The 16,761-nt window shown below is 50.2% G+C and overlaps 1 protein-coding gene across 1 annotated transcript in view; it reads left to right on the forward strand.

The window, feature by feature from the left end:
* Window positions 1–16,761, forward strand: part of LOC101285525 (calpain-8) — a 53,970-nt gene that overhangs the window by 22,868 nt on the left and 14,341 nt on the right. The window contains 8 exon segments of the mRNA XM_033431015.2: window positions 2,129–2,140; window positions 4,708–4,723; window positions 4,726–4,948; window positions 6,423–6,459; window positions 12,201–12,219; window positions 12,222–12,268; window positions 14,984–15,041; window positions 16,584–16,648. Of these exon segments, the coding sequence (XP_033286906.2) occupies window positions 2,129–2,140; window positions 4,708–4,723; window positions 4,726–4,948; window positions 6,423–6,459; window positions 12,201–12,219; window positions 12,222–12,268; window positions 14,984–15,041; window positions 16,584–16,648 (477 nt within the window).

The raw sequence follows: 16,761 nt of genomic DNA on the forward strand, positions 1-16,761 counted from the left end.
GGGCCCGTGAGCCATGGCCGCTGAGCCTGCGCGTCCGGAGCCTGTGCTCCGCCACGGGAGAGGCCACAACAGTGAGAGGCCAGTGTATTGGGGGAAAAAAAAAAAAAAAAGAGCTGGATTTCAAAGGTGGACGAGGGAGAACATTCCAGCCATAGGGGACATCATGTGCTTCTTGACAGCTGTAGAGGAAGTGACAGTTTGGGAGAGCAGGCAGGAGGTGGGCGTGGCCAAAGGGTGGGCTGAATGGGGACTGTGGCCACCAGCTCTTCATCCACCAGCTCTACCTTCTATAACCAGATCAACAAAGTGTTCTTTCAAAGGTACGTGAGCTAACACACGGAAATAGCTCTGTGGGCATGGCATTTGCTCTCGTAAATAATATATACGGCATGTCAATTTTTCAGACATTAGTTTACAGCTGCTTATAAAATAACCCCACGTATGTGATTCATGGACCTTCCTCTTACAGCCAGAGGCGTATAAATTAGAGCATGACATCTGTGAACACAGCCACTTTAACGTCAGGGTGAGGAAGGTGTACAGCCCTGTAGGGAGTGTCTGTGCCTGGGCTTGTAGAAAGTACCAGGCGTTGGAGAGAGGCCATGTAGGGATTGCAGCGGGTACCATTCTCTGACCCCTGGAACTGCTTCTTCTGGCTTTAACCGTCTGCAAACTGGAGTCTGGTTTGAGGTGGGAAAACTGACAGTGACTGAGGAACAGCCGGAAACCCCCAAAGGCTAAAAAGCCCTGCTGTGACAACAGGCTCCTGCCACACGGGCCTGTCATTTGCATCCAGGATATCTTGCATTTCAAAGGTGACTGTCCTTTCCATCCATCAGTGGGCAAGGCTGGCCTGCGCTCCTGTCTGGATGCTGCGGCTGGGGACTTGTGCCACCTGAGGCCTGGCTGGCTGGCTCAGTTCCTGCCTGGGGCCTCTTGGCAGTGGAATCAGAGCATATCGCCTGCGGCGGTGGGCGGGGTGAATGCAAAGACAGCCGAGGTGGTTGAGAGTCCCTGCCCTGGGGGTGAAGGCTGTTGGGAGGCAGATCCCCCGAGGACCTCTGCTCTCCCAGACAGCCGGGACCTCTGCATGCGGGATTTTAGCTTTAGATGCAAACTTAGAGGAGTGACTGCAGACTTTTCTACCTCTGCTGCCAATCATAAACAGGGGCTTCAGAGTGAGGATGCCAGCTGACCCAAATTTTCCCTAATTTTTTTCCCTCAGAGTTGGCAGCTGCCCACAGACCTAAGCCACAAACAATGCCCTTGCTACTCTTCTGGTCAAGAGAGCCTGCTTGGGAGGGGCAAAGGTGGGAAAAGGACAAGGGGGGATTGAACCCTCTTCAGAGCCTTCTCTGGCATGGGAGGACTCCCACTCTGCATCTGAGATCTCCTGTGGGCATCACCATTTCCATTTGCAAATAATTGGACCTAACTCTACCTAGACTAGTGAAAAAGGAATTTACCAGCTCATGTCACCAAACCCAGGGAAGGACAGGGATGCTTAGGACTGGGGACGTGCCTGCTCTCAGGACCCTTTCTCTTCACATCTCCCCTCTGGTGTCAATGCCATCTTCCGGGTCTGGCTTTCTGCACAGTCTCTCTAATATCACCCACATAAAACAAGGGGGCCCCTTCCCTTAGTTCCAATTTGAAAATCCTAGAGGAGTCTGTGATGGACTCAGCCTGGGTCACGTGCCTATTCCTGGACCAATCCCTGTAGCCAGTGGTGATTAAATTATGTCTCTAGTTGAGTGAGACCCCTTTCTGGCCAAGCCCTTGATCTGGAGGCCAGGTCTCTAGGTCTGTAAGATGTTAGTTCTCCTTTAACCCCCAAGGTTAGTCCTCCTCAAACATTTGGGGTCCTGGTAGATTATACAATATGAAAATAAAGGAGAACTTTTTTCTCCTTTCGGTTTTCTAGGGCTCAGTAGTCCACAGATGGCCTTGAAAATTCACCAATGACTTTCCAGTTTCAGAAATGCTAATGACTCTCACTTTAGCACAGAATTCCTCCCAGTGGCCCAGGACTGCACAGTCTGTGGGCCAGATGTGGGGAGGGACACAAAGGTACAAAGGGAGGCCCACGGCACCCTCAGGTGACATGCTCTTGTCTCCTGCCCTGTAGGTCCCCAAAGAGGTATGTGAACACTGACGGAGATTTCCTCCTTGGTAAGGAACAGCTGGGCTGCCTTCGTGATGGGCACCCAGTGGCATGCGCTTCCTCTGATGGAAGCCGGTTCTCCCACAAACCAACTCCCACAGGATCTGGTGAGCTGCTAATCCTGAGAGAGCTGGTAAAGACACTTGGGTCCCACCCGCCAGGAAGGGGACAGTGGTGACCTGTGCCCCTTGTGTGCCTGGTGGTCTGATACAAACAAGATGACTGTAGCTCACTTAGGCTCCTGTTTATCTAGCCGACAGAAATAAAGGCCCAGAGAAGGAAGCACCACCTTGATCTTTTTGGCTCCCAGCTTTTCCTGCATCTCCCCAGTGATTTACAGCTGGGTTAGAGAGGCATGTCATCAGGGTCGTACTTACATCTGGGGTTTCCTGCTACGGTCCCAGGCCTCGGCCAGCTATCCCGGTGGCCTCGTGGGCAGGGGCTGGTGGGGTGCTGTGAGACTGCCTCATCCATGCAGCTGGTACACAGTCAGGCCCCAGCTCGGCCCAGCCCAGCGAGCCTCTCCTCGGCTGCACGCTAGGGACACCTGGGAGCTCTTAGACGTCTCCACGCCCAGACCAATTATGGCAGAATCTCTGGGGTGATTCCAATGTGCGGCCAAGGTTAGGAACCACTTGTTCTGTCTGGGGCTACCGCAGCCGGAGTCTATTACTCGAATGATGTAGGGGTACGTTTGCCCTGCTGTGCTAATCCCTGCTCCCCCGGGGTTCTCAGCCTTGGCCACCTGGTAGCATGTGCCAATGAGGCCCACGTTCACAGGTTCCAGCCTATGCCTTCTTCCAAGGCTGCCGATCGCTGGTCTACCCTGCCTGATGGCTCCCAGATGCATGTTATTGGTTATGGAGGCAACAGACAAGAGCGAATGGATGATTTAGAGCATGCCCCTCTTCACTACTCAAAAGTCATTAAATTCAAACGTGCACTAAGTCTGACGGGTGGTGGCTCCCATCAGAAGCGGCCCGTCTATGAGAGCGAGGTCCTCTGCACACACAGTGCGGCCTCCAGGAGCATCTCCCGGTGCTCTCCGTGCGTCGCTGTGGAGCCTGTGCTCTGCAGGTGCCGGTGGCTCTTTGGTCAGCGGTTCCAAGGCCTGGGGGGCTTGTGAAAGCACAGGCTGCTGGGCCCCAGCCCCAGAGTCTCTGATTCCGCAGGTCTGGCTTGGGGCCCGAGGACCTGCACTTTCAACAAGCCCCCCAGGGGTGCTCACGCTGACCCTGGGCCCACACACTCGTGGCTGGGCCAGGCCACGGGGAGGTGCGAGGGCCAGGGCCCTGGTGGCACATGCCTGTGTGGAGTCCCCAGTAGGACAGAGGGGCCCCAGCTCCTGCCTCCGTACTCTCCACCTCTCACTCTGGCCTCCCAGGTGAGGCGTCTGCAATCTGTCCCGCCCCTGGGTTCCTGCTAGAACTCAGTTTGCCCCGCTCCCTTCCCACCTCCCACCCCACACTTCTCCTTCTCCCGTGCTGGTTTCCTGTTTCCTCCCCTCGCAGTCATCAGGGAGGGCAAGAATGACATTTAGCCCCTTAACACTTGCAGTCAGCCAAGGCCTTGCTGGCCATGCCCCAGCATTCTGCCCAGAGTAGAAAACTTCTGGTGGGGGGGGGGATCCCAAGGCTGTGGCTGCTGTAGTGCCCACGTCAGCAGGGGCAGGCTGGGGGGTCCCGCTGTGCCAAAGAGGGTCGCGTGACCATGAATAGGCACTGTCTACCCTGGGGTGGGCAGTCCAGCTCTGGGTCACACAGAAGTCACAGCCCTTGCAGCTCACCAGCACCTGCGCTGTCACAGGCATCTTGATGAAGCCTGGTCCTGAAGATACAGTGCGATGGGGAGGCTTAATCGCAGCAGCAATAACACCAGCGACAGCGTTTTCAAAGCACTCTGTAGCCACTAATTAGCCCGTGGCCTATGACCACAACCTCCCTCTCCCTCCCACAGACAGATGGGTCTTGGGGAGCGTCTTCCCCCCTCCCAGGAGGGCCAGGCCTCCCTCGGGGTGGCCAGCCCCTCTGTCTGCCTCCCTGCCCCACCCCTCTCCCCCAAATCTGATCACCCTGGTTACCTCGCAGAGCAATTTTCCAAGCCAGGCCAAGGTGAGCAGGCCCTCCTGGCTGCTGTTGCTTGGGAACCAGGATTTAAGCCACAGGCCTGTATTGGGGAGCTCAGCGCCACACCCCCAGGTACAGCTGCAGATTCAATGAGGGATGATTCATGAGGACAGATATCCAGAGAGAAGCTGAGCACACACACGGAGCACACCTGCTGTCCAATCCTTCATTTACGCAGGAAGAGGGAAAGGGGTCTGGCCAAGGTCAGTGCCTCAACCTGGGCCGGGCACCCAGAGGTGCTCTGAACACATTTGATGATGGACACACGGTGAGCTCACGACAGAATCCAAGGCTTCCTGATTCTCAGCCCAGGGTTAAAAATCAACCGTCCCTAAATTAGTGCGATAAAACCCAACCCTGGGGCCTTCATCTTCCAGGATTTCACAAGACATTGACCCTGACTGTTGCTTTGCACAGCTGGAGAGCCACAGGGATAGCACCGGGGCCGGGTCTTCTTCCTGGGCCGCCAGCCCTCCACCCACTCCAGCACCTACGTCAACCTGCACCAGGTCTCGGCACGTGTGCAGCTGCCCCCTGGGGAGTACGTGGTGGTGCCGTCCACCTTCAGGCCCTTCAAGGACGGCGACTTCTGCCTGAGGGTGTTCTCGGAGAAGAACGGGGTGACAGGGGGACCTGGCTCCGCGCAGGTGCAGGCCCTGTCACTGTGCGGGACCCACCCCCGGCTCCCAGAAGAAATTTGTAGAACACCATAGATCTCAAGGGTCCTTCACTAGGTGTCCCACTACTGCTCCTACACGTTGGTCTGTAGGACATGGGGGAGTTTTCCTTAAAAAAGGTCAAGGCTAGAGAGAAAGGGCACCAGTAACAGCATGGTTAGAGCGTTTTCCTTGCAGCGGGGATGGGCACCTCATAGAGGAGGATCTAGATGAGAGCACCGCCTCTTGCCTTACACACACCACACACACACACACCACAGACATACACACACACAACACAGACGTATACCATACACATCCACAGCACATACATACACACACACGACACACAACACACACTACACAACATACAACACATACACACACCACAGACATACACACCACATACACAGATCACACACACAACACAGACGTATACCATACACATCTACAGCACATACATACACACACATGACACACAACACATACTACACAACATACAACACATACATACACCACAGACATACACACCACATACACAGATCACACACACAACACAGACATATACCATACACATCTACAGCACATACATACACACACATGACACACAACACATACTACACAACATACAACACATACACACACCACAGACATACACACTGCACACACAACACACACACCAGACATACACATAGCGCAGACATACACACCACATACACACCACACACATCACACACACCACAGACATATACACACCACACACACCACAGACATACACAACACACACACCACAGACATTCACACACCACACACCACACATACTACACACACACACCACACACACATGCCGTACATACACACAGACCACATATTACCACACACACACCACAAACAGACCACACACACCTGATATACCTTACACATACCATACACACACATCACACACACCACACATACATAACACATATATAGCACACACATATACACCACACACATTCCACATACCACACACACACAAATACCACACACACACACACCACACTGCACCACGTAAACCATGTACGTGTGTGCCTGGACACGTGGGCTGTGGGCTTGGTGGCTCACTCCTCAGACACCATTTCAACAGGGATTCACATAGCTGGGTTCCTAGGGGAAGATGAGAATAGTAACTGGGGTAAGGTGGGGAGAGAATTCCCCAGAAGAGTGATCCACCAGGGGGAACATTCTAGATTCCATGGGGTGCCCACTGAACTTGGCAGTTCTTGTCTCTGGTGAAAAACTCAGGGTGGGGGGGGCGGTTGGGGAGGTGAAGGGAGGGGTCCTGGTTCAGTTTATGCAGTTTGGTGCTAGTAGGAACTGAAGGTCTTGCGTAGGAATCCAATCCCTCAGCAGAGCTAAAAACTTCCTAAAAGAACCTAGCCATTAGCTGTATGTTTCACTTACTCATATTTGTTTTTTTCTTTCTTTGTGTTTTAGGGAAATTGGGGATGTAGTAGCTAGAAGCCCACATGAGGTATGCCGCATTTTAGTATGCCAAGCTCTGACACTGATGCATAGCAGTCATTTGGGATTTCTTATTGATTCATAACTGCTCTTTATATACTGAGGACGATAACTTTATTCATCAGGGCCACAACATTTTCTAGGTCCTGTCTCTTCCTGATGAAGATGAGATAGACGCAGCACCCGGAACCCAGGCTTTGTAACACATTCCTACCCCGTAGGGGGAGTCTGAGTGTCCCCCACATTCAGGCAGGTGGATCCTCAGAGCACTTGCTGTGAGCTTGAGCACTTCTGGGTAGGATGGAGAAGGCGATGGGAGAAAGAGATCTAGTCCCTGCTCTTATTCAGACCTCCATCCAGTCTTTTAGACAAATGACAGAAGCATAAGGAAAAAGATGAAGGGCAGCTCATGCCAGCAATGGATCTAAGCCTGTGTGAATGTAGTCTGAGGGTGCTGGAGTGAGCACCTCCTTTGGGAGGCTCCGTGGGGGAGGTCATTTCAGAGCAGACTTTGGAGGAAGAAATGCACAGAGTTTGTGGGTTCACCTGCTTCACTCCCTCTACCCCTCCCTCCCTGCCCTGTTTCTCAGATGCGGTGCACAGAGGCAACACGTTGAGTATGGCTGTTTTGTGAGGGGTAGTGGTATTATTTGGCATATATCAAATCTTTAAGCTCTTATTTCTGCAGATGCATGAGGAGGTGCCAAAGATGGACCCATCTTGCCCTGGGGGCGGGGCAGTTATGCCATGAGTCTATTAGTTAGAAAACGTGTGCCCCATTGTCTGTTCCTTCTCATTCCCATTAGTCTTTGAACTGGACTTGGTGTCCAGTAGTTAAGCTAATGGTCAGTAGCGGCCCCTGCCTTGAGTCAGCTGCAGTTCCTGGCACCAGAGGCCCTTTCTGTGCTTCTGCCTCTGGGTGGTCCCAGCTGGTCAGAGCTCTCCCTCCTGCCCCCTTCCCCTTCCGCACTGCAGGTAGATGCCAGCTCAGCCTCTTCACTGCCCCCCAGGCCTTGTCTCTCACAGTAGCTGCTCCTCCTAGTGGTCCCAAGTGTGTTAGAAAGGCCAGTGTGCCAGTGTGGAGGGTGTGGATCTGAGTTCACAATTCATGTGGGAAGAACTATCCTTCCCCCACTCCCTCTTTTTTTCCCCTGCTAAATCAACCTAAAACTGACGCTACCATCATCAAAAATTCTACAAATAATAAATGCTGGAGAGGGCGTGGAGAAAAGAGAACCCTCCTACACTGCTGGTGGGAATGTAAATTGGTACAGCTACTATGGAGAACAGTATGGAGGTTCCTTAAAAAAACTAGAAATAGAGCTATCACATGACCCAGCAATCCCACTCCCGGCCACATATCCAGAGAAAACCTTAATTCGAAAAGACACGTGCAACCACAATGTTCATAGCAGCACTATTTACAATAGCCCCGACATGGAAGCAACTCAAGTCTCCATCAACAGATGAGTAGATAAAGAAGATGTGGTATATATGATGATGAAATATTACTCAACCATAAAAAAGAATGAAATAATGCCATTTGCAGAAACATGGATGGACCTAGAGAATATCACACTAAGTGAAGTAAGTCAGACAAAGACAAATATAATATGACATCACTTATATGTAGAATCTAAAAAAATGATACAAATGAACTTATTTACAAAATGGAAACAGACTCACAGACATAGAAAACAAATATATGGTTACCAAAGGAGAAAAGAGGGGGAAGGATAAATTAGGAGTTTGGGATTAACAGATACACACTACAATATATAAAATAGGTAAACGACAAAGACCTAGTATAACTGTACTCAATATCTTGTAATAAACCATAATGGAAAAGAATATGAGAAAGAAAATATATACATATATTCTTTCTCATACTCTGAATATATTTATTTGAATCACTTTTCTGTACACCAAAAACTAATACAATATTGTAAATCAACTACACTTTAATAAAAAAAACTTACTGGGCTTCCCTGGTGCGCAATGGTTGAGAGTCCACCTGCCGATGCAGGGGACACGGGTTCGTGCCCCGGTCCGGGAGGATCCCACGTGCCGTGGAGTGGCTGGGCCCGTGAGCCGTGGCCGCTGAACCTGCGCGTCTGGAGCCTGTGCTCCGCAACGGGAGAGGCCACAACAGTGAGAGGCCCGCGTACAGCAAAAACAACAACAACAACAACAACAACAAAAGCCCCCAAAACTTACTAAACCCCCATTTCAGGAGTTCAATCTCAGTCATTGTCGGGGTGCACCATCTCCACCTCCCATGGTCTTGGGGTTTTCTGAAACACCAGGAAGTCTGTACCAGTCACGGGTCCTCACTGTTCTCCCTTGAGATGCCCACTGTCTCAGCTCATAGGTTCCTTCATGTCTGGCAGCTCTTGGGCTTCTGTACTAGGTCTGAGGCTTAGAATCTTTGGTAAACTAGGAGTCGCCAGGCCTAGGGGACAACCGTCCCTTGAGGTCCCCAGAGCATCATGTATGAAGCCATACAAGGGTTCCCATATTTCAGGGCCCTGGGAACTGCCAACATCTTCTTGGTCTCAGGGAAACTTGGCCTTTTCTCTTTAAGGTACCCCTCCCCCTGACACACACACACACACACACACACACATGCCACAGGGATAATATATTCAGGCGACTTAAGACTTTACAGGAGACAGGAAGAGCCATTGCCCTTGCCTTCAAGAACTTCTGTTTTCCTCCCTCCAGAAATCTCCAAGACTTGGACAGCTGGACATTTAAAGGGCCTGCTTGGAATGGGGGAGGGAAAAAAGAAAGCAATTGAACAAACACACTAGAGAAGGGTTGCAAAGATGCTGTCAACATGTAATATGACAACAGTAAAATAATACCTGTTTTTGCCAGGTTGCCTTACCATTTCCAAAGTGTTTTCATGTATATTTTCTCAGAGCAACAGATAATTCCACTACATTAAGGTCCTTGAAAGCAAGGACCATGTCTTGTTCACCACTACATCTCAGACACAGATACAGAACAGTTCCCAACATGTGCCGGGTGTCCAGTAAATATTTTTTTGAAGGAGTGAACGAACTGAAGTACCGTTTGCCAGACCATGTATGCCATCATTTAAAAGCATCTTTCTCCCTGGTATCCAGAAACTCCCGTGTGCAATGACATCCCCTAGTGGTGAAGTACCTGCTATGCACCCGTTTGTGCCCGTGTCCATTTTTTCTTTCACTTTTTTAAAATAAATTTTTATTGGAGTATAGCTGCTTTACAATGTTGTGTTAGTTTCTGCTGTACAGCAAAGAGAATCAACAATACATATACATATAACCCCTCTTTTTTGTTTTTCCTTCCATTTAGGTCACCACAGAGCACTGAGTAAAGTTCCCTGTGCTATGCAGTACGTTCTCATTCGTTATCTATTTTATACATAGTAGTGTACAAATGTCAATAGCAATCTCCCAATTCATCCCACCGCCCCCCCTTCCAAGGGGGACTTGAACTTTTAATATGCTTTGATATTGCACGTTTTCATGTATACCTTGTGTAATTTTTATAAGTACAGTATTTGAATGTCTGCATGATTCCTAGGTAAGAAGGCCATACAGTTGCTTTACTAGAATCCTCCCTATTACTGCAGTTGACTTCTATAGCCAGGACCTTCCCAGTCCCTGAGGGAGAACAGTAGAACTGGAAGGCAGGAATATTAAGGCCGTTGCTGTAGAGCTGGAGAAGGTGGGTCTGAGCAGCCAGCCCAGCCGCAGCGCTGAGATTTATCCTTATTGAAATGTATAGCTCTAGTCTATTTCTTCCTTTTTTTAGAGGTTTTTTTTTTTTGATGTGGACCATTTTTAAAGTCTTTATTGAATTTGTTACAATACTGCTTCTGTTTTATGTTTCGGTTTTTTGGCCATGAGGCATGTGGGATCTTAGCTCCCTGACCAGGGATCAAACCTCCACCCCCTGCATTGGAAGGTGAAGCCTTAATCACTGGACCGCCAGGGAAGTCCCTCTCTCTCTCTCTTTCTTTTTTTTTTTTTTCTCTCTCTCTTACCCCTCCCTCCCTCCTTCCCTTCCTTCCTTCCTTTCTTTCCAGTTCATACTCATTTTCCCCCAGAATAATAGAATATTACTGTATGTTCAGAATCTGTAGACTTCACGCTAGATGCAGGTTATCGTATATTTTATTACATGGACGATATAAAGCTTTTATTCTACAAGACCACTTTAAAATCATACATGTGTGATGAGAAGTATTTATCATTTCTTCTAAAAACTTTAGATGTATTTTTGGATTTACTCCTCATAAATGTAAACAGTATGATAGGCATTAAAACCCCTGTGTTATCGACGAGGAAGCAGAGCCCTGGCGAGGTTGAGTTGCAGTAGGATGCTGAGAGCAGCTGCTCTGGGGATCAGACTGGTGGCTGGTGAAACAGTGCACAAGCTTGACTTTGAATCCTGCCTCCACCATGTACCAGCTGTGTAATCTTGGCCTGCTACTTAACACTTTTAAACCTCAGTTTCTCCATCTGTGAAATGTGGATAGCAATGAGACCAATCTCATAGAGTACTCATGAGTATTAAATGAACCAATCTATGTATAGTACCTGACAGGTAGTAAGTGCTCAACAAAGGTAAGTACTATTACTACCGCTGCTACTCTTTTTTTTTTTTTTTTTTGGTGGTACGCAGGCCTCTCACTGTTTGGGCCTCTCACTGTTTTTGCCTCTCCGTATGCGGAGCACAGGCTCCAGACGCACAGGCTCCGCGGCATGTGGGATCTTCCCGGACCGGGGCACGAACCCGCGTCACCTGCATCGGCAGGCGGACTCTCAACCACTGCGCCACCAGGGAAGCCCCGCTGCTACTCTTAATAGTACAGTATCATTGGGCCAGATCAGGCCTTTTGTACTTTCCTGAGGGATGGTTTTGGAAGAAATTGACTTGGTTTTCTGAAACTCTTCAAGACATCTGGGAAACTTGTGACTTTTCTGTCTGGTGATGACAGTTGAGGAGTTTCATTCCATTTTGCAAAGAGCCCATGGTCATATCAGAAAGTCTCTGGACAGTCATTCATATAATGATTAGCAATTTTCGAAGGACTTTGACACACATTAGTTCTCATTTGATTCTCAAATGACCCCATGTAACAAGCCTAGTTAATTTAATACTGGACTTGAGGAAATGGATGTCAGAGCCCTGAGATGGAGTTTCGTAATTGGTCAGTGCGGTGTTTGAACTCCTGTCTTCTGGCTTCCAGTTCTGCTGTTTCCACTAGGCTGTGATTTTAACTCCTTTTTAATCATGTTGCTATTTCAGAATCTGGTGAAAGCTAAGAAAACACATGTTAACGTTACTCCCAATTTTCATGCAATACCTGAAGTTCACAGACCCCTTGAAGGTCATCAGTGAATCTCTTTTAGGAGCCCACAGACCCAGACCGAGATTCTCTGCTGTCAGTGTTGCCACCGATCTCTGAAAGCGATTCAGGGTTGAAATCAGAAATTCAGGGTTGGTGGGGATCACTTCCTCACATCGCTGATAGAGGAAGCCCCTAGACCCCTGGACCTTGCTGGATGGAGAGCTCCTGGGGCCAGGACCTTGGACCTCTCCTGTTTACTGTCATGTACCCCCATCCACCCAGTGTCCGACACACGACAGATATGCGACAGGTGTAGTGAATGACGAGCGAATGAGTTTTAAATCTTTGTCTTTCATTCTCCTCAACGAGTCCCATCTTAACTTTGCAATTGCCCTGCCTTTTAGCCACACCCCAATGAGGTGGACAAGAAGACGGCCAGCTCTGGAGCCTGTTTGAGAAGCTTGCAGGGAAGGTGAGTACAGGGCATAGACAGGCTCCCAGACAGGCAGGAGAGTGTTCTGGAAAGCTCAGCTCACCTGAGTCTTTCCCCTCGCATCTCCGTGAGTATAAACGATGAGGCTGCAGGTCTCCTGTCCCCCAACTCTGTCTGTTGCCACTTTCCTGTCTTAAACCTGAGAGGCCTTTCCTGCACTGCTGGGGAGAGGAATCTTGGGACCAAGGCCATTTTTCTTGCTGTGTTGACTGCTTTTTGAGAAAACAGAAAATCCGAATCTCTAGATCCTACCAAAAGCCTTTCTGTGTGTAAACTGGCCCTGTTGGATCACAGCCCTGACTTTATAAAAAGCAGGGAGACAAAACTTCCCTATATCAATATCCTTCAGAGATGAGAGGAATCGCTCAGCCCAGGTGGCAGGCGGCTCAGTTAACCTGGCCTGGGACTAGTGTTCACCGGCCCGCCGCCCTGCCTGCCCTCAGGGACACCAGCGGAGCTTGGGCTGCGGAATTCAAGTTGGCCCAGGTGCCGGCACCGCTCAGGGGCACATGGAGCCAGGGGAAGACGCTGGTGTGCCCCCTGCTTCTTCCCTCCCTGTCCTGCTGACTTAGCTTATTGTGATTCCAGTCCTGTGAGGCCATAAGTCAGAGCAGACTCAGGACTGCACGTGTCACAACTGGCCCCATAGATACAGTGAATGCACTGCTCTTTGAAGGATAATAAGGTTTGCCAAAGGGCCTTGGAAGGCATCCGTCATCTTGGGCTGCCATAATAGTGTACCACAGACTGGGAAGCGTATGAAACAGAATAAACAGAAATTTATTTCTCACAGTTCTGGAGGCTGGAAGTCTGAGATCAGGCATGGTTGGATTCTGGGGAGGGCCTTCCTCTAGCTTGCAGACTGTTGAAGTCTCACTGTGTCCTCACAAGGTGGAAAGAGGGTAAGGGATCTGTCTGGGGTTCCTTTTATAAGGACATTAATCCCACTCAAAAGGGCTTCACCCTTGGGCTTCCCTGGTGGTACAGTGGTTGAGAGTCCGCCTGCTGATGCAGGGGACACGGGTTCGTGCCCCGGTCTGGGAAGATCCCACATGCCGCGGAGCGGCTGGGCCCGTGAGCCATGGCCACAATGGGAGAGGCCACAACAGTGAGAGGCCCGCATACCACCCCGCAAAAAAAAGAAAAAAAAAAAAAAAGGGCTTCACCCTCATGACCTAATCACCTCCCAAAAGTCTCTCCTCCTAATACTATGACATTGGGGATTGGATTTCAACATATGAATTTTTGGGGACTCAAACATTCAGTCCATAACAGAAGGCAAAAACAATGCTCTCCACCCTGCAGGGAAGCTCAGAGCCACTTTCTAGATTTAAGGATAGCATAGAAGAAAATACATCAGAATCCTTGCAGAAGATAAAACCTGGGAACAAAATTCCTTTATATAGCCATTAAAAAAAGCTTTGCAAAAATGAGTCAATCTGTGTTTTAGATGGGCGCTCAGACCAGTGTTTTTGCTAACGAAACCTTGTTGCCTTAGCTGCCAAGGGACCATATTTTATTTAGAACATCAAGACTGATAACAAAGTAAAAGTTCCTATTTGTATAGTTCTTCACGTAGCTTATCTTCTCTCTCCGGCCTGGTGGGACAGTATCGGTCACTGTCCCTGCTCTGCGGGTGAAGGGTCAGGCACAGAGAGTTAAGGAGCTTGCTGGGACACAAGGCCCGGTGAGGGACAGGCCAAGATCTCAACATCCCATTCTTGGCCTGGAGGCTTTTCAGAGGGTCCCCAGGTCTTGTTATTGGGACTGACCGTGCCGTGCTTGAATGAGGCCAGCTGTGCTCACAGGCAAGGCTGCCCTGTGCAGCTCCCACCTCCCTGGTTTCTAGTAGAATAGCCTGGGCCTGGCTGGTGGAGGCGGGGAGAAGTGGGGCCCCATGGGGACAAGTGATAAGACCACACCTCACCAGAGGAAGTGACTTGGCTAAGGTCGCATGGAGAGTAAGGGACGGAGTCACAACTGGAACCCAGATCTCAGTCCAGCATCCCTTCTCTGAGCCTCATTCATCGTCCTGCCCGAGGTCTGCCCTCAGGCTCAGAGTTAAGGGACGAACCGTCCTACTGGCTCAGTGTTTATCCCAAATGCACGTGGGAAATCCTACTCCCCTAAATCTCTACTTCCAGTTTGAGATGGGCTATGCGTGAAATAGCAACTCCCATAGGTGCAGTGGGGAAAGCGGCACTTTGGGGTGAGACAGTCTTAGGTTTCTGCCACTGGTGGCTGTGAACCCCCAGCAGTTACATCACATGGAAATGACAATTACATGGTGAATGTATATGGTGTTTAGCAATCACAGTTTCCTTAACTCTAACATGGGTGCAGAGCTGTTGTGAGGGTTTGAGGATGTCCCACATCAGGCGTGTGACCCATCAGCACTGCCTCCTATTATTGCTTCTTGCCATGTCTTGGTCTTGGGTTAGGCAAGCCCGGAGAAAGGCAGCAGGCACCGTGTGCAGCCTTCTGCAGAAGGTGTACCCCGCTCACGCCATTAATATACACTTCCCACCCGGCTATGGGGGCCCCAGAGAAACTGTGAATTGGAGTTTTTTAAAGATGTCGCAGCCTTTTAAAATCATAGAGTCAGTGGACCTGGTGTCTGACTCTACATGAATTTAATGTCTTGAAACGCTTGTCAGGGCCTGACGTGGTTTGCATTTGGGTTCCTCTCTCTAGGATTCTGAGATCAGTGTCAATGAACTCAAGACGGCTCTGAATGAGGTGTTTTCCAAACGTAAGTTCTTCCTTGGGGCTTTTCAGGAAGTCTGGGAGCCTAAGACAGATGCTGGGGTGGGGGTGGGGTAAGGATGGGTGCAGGCACTGGGCCAGGGGCACTGCAGATGGGGACAAGGGGCCTTTGGCCTCTGGTCCGGGGCCCTGATTCCCTCTGGGCTGATGGAGCGTCCAGCAGGTGGGAGAGGCTGGAGCGGGAGGGGTGCTGGGCCGGATGAAGGCGGGGCTTGTGCTGGGGCCAACTGGCCCTGCAGGAAGGAGTCCTGAGTCTTGGGAGGAAAGAAGTTGGTCTGAGAGTAAGTGAAATTTTCCCGCCAAATTTATCACTTTGATACAGTGGGAAACTGCGCAGATCGAAGATCTTGTTCTGTAGCGCATCCCTGGGGAAAGCGTGTGGAGGGGAGGATTCTGACTGTCCTAGGTCGTGATAGTTCTCCGTCTTTAGACTTTAGCAAGCCCCGGGGGTTGTCAGAGAATCAAGCTGCACCCAGGTTGAGGAAAGCCTTGCTCCTTCCCTCTGAACCGCAGCCCCATGTAAGCTGGCACGGAACTGGCTTCTTGTTGGGCCCAGGGCTGGACCAGGGTCAGGCTTCCACCTGGTTGAGTGATGGGCATGTTCACCCATGGCAACAGGACAGGGGGTGAGCATGCAGGATGCAGGGGCAAGGCCGGGTGTGAGCCCACCTGGGGCCGAGCAGCTCCCCAGGGCTCAGAGCCCAGGCGCAGGCTCAGAGACACGCCGCCCTGCTCCAGCTCTCCCTCCTGCCTTGCAGAGAAAGAGCCCAGGGAGGAAGAGAGAATTTGCAGCGCCTTTGGTTCCTTCCTGCCTTGGCTCTCAGGTGTGGGCAAGGTGAGTATGGAGCCAGGGATGGCTGTAGCTCCCAGGAGATACCTGCAATTTAGCAGTAAAGATAACAGCTACCGTTTGAGAGGCTGTGTGACATGGTTGAAAGCTTGGGCTATGGAGACGGGTGGCCTGCGTTTAAATCCCAGCTCTGCCTGGGTCGTGTGATCTTGAGCAAATTATTTAACCTCTCTGGGCCTCAGTTTCCTTATCTATAAAATAGGGATGAATGTATCTACCACATGGGGTTATTTGGAGGAGTAGAAGTACAGTGCTTAGAACGATACCTAGCCAATAAAAAGTTAGCTGGTTTGTTAAGAACTTGCTATATACCAAGCACTGTGCTAAGAAGTTCACTTCCATTATCTCATTTTAGCCCCAATTAGCTTTGGGGGCAAGTACTGTTCTTACTGATGGAGAAAGAAACCAAAGCTCAGAGATATGAGTTTGCTGAAGTCCCGGTGGCTTGTGAGTAGCAAAGCTGAGGTTCAGACACTGAACCCTGATGCCAGTGCCCACCTGTGCCACCCCCAGGGGGCCCCGCCCAGGAGCCCGCCGCCATGCTCTCTCCTTTCTGTGGCGCTCACATCTGGCTCCGTACTCTGGCTGGCGTCCTCGGTGGCTTCCTACCAGGGAGATTATTTCCCCTGCCTTCAAATGATCCTGATTCCCTCCCCTCTTTTCTATTTAAATATTTAGGAGCAGACATCAAATTCGATGGATTCAACATCAACACTTGCAGGGAGATGATCAGCCTGATGGATGCATCCTTTAAATGTCACATTATTTTTACTCTGATCCTGATTTTCAGGACTCCTCCACCTCTCCCAGTGAGACGGAGGCAAGGGAAAGAGGGAGAAGGGAACCAGCATTTTCT

This window comes from Orcinus orca, chromosome 1, assembly GCF_937001465.1.
Source record: "Orcinus orca chromosome 1, mOrcOrc1.1, whole genome shotgun sequence".
NCBI lineage: Eukaryota > Metazoa > Chordata > Mammalia > Artiodactyla > Delphinidae > Orcinus > Orcinus orca.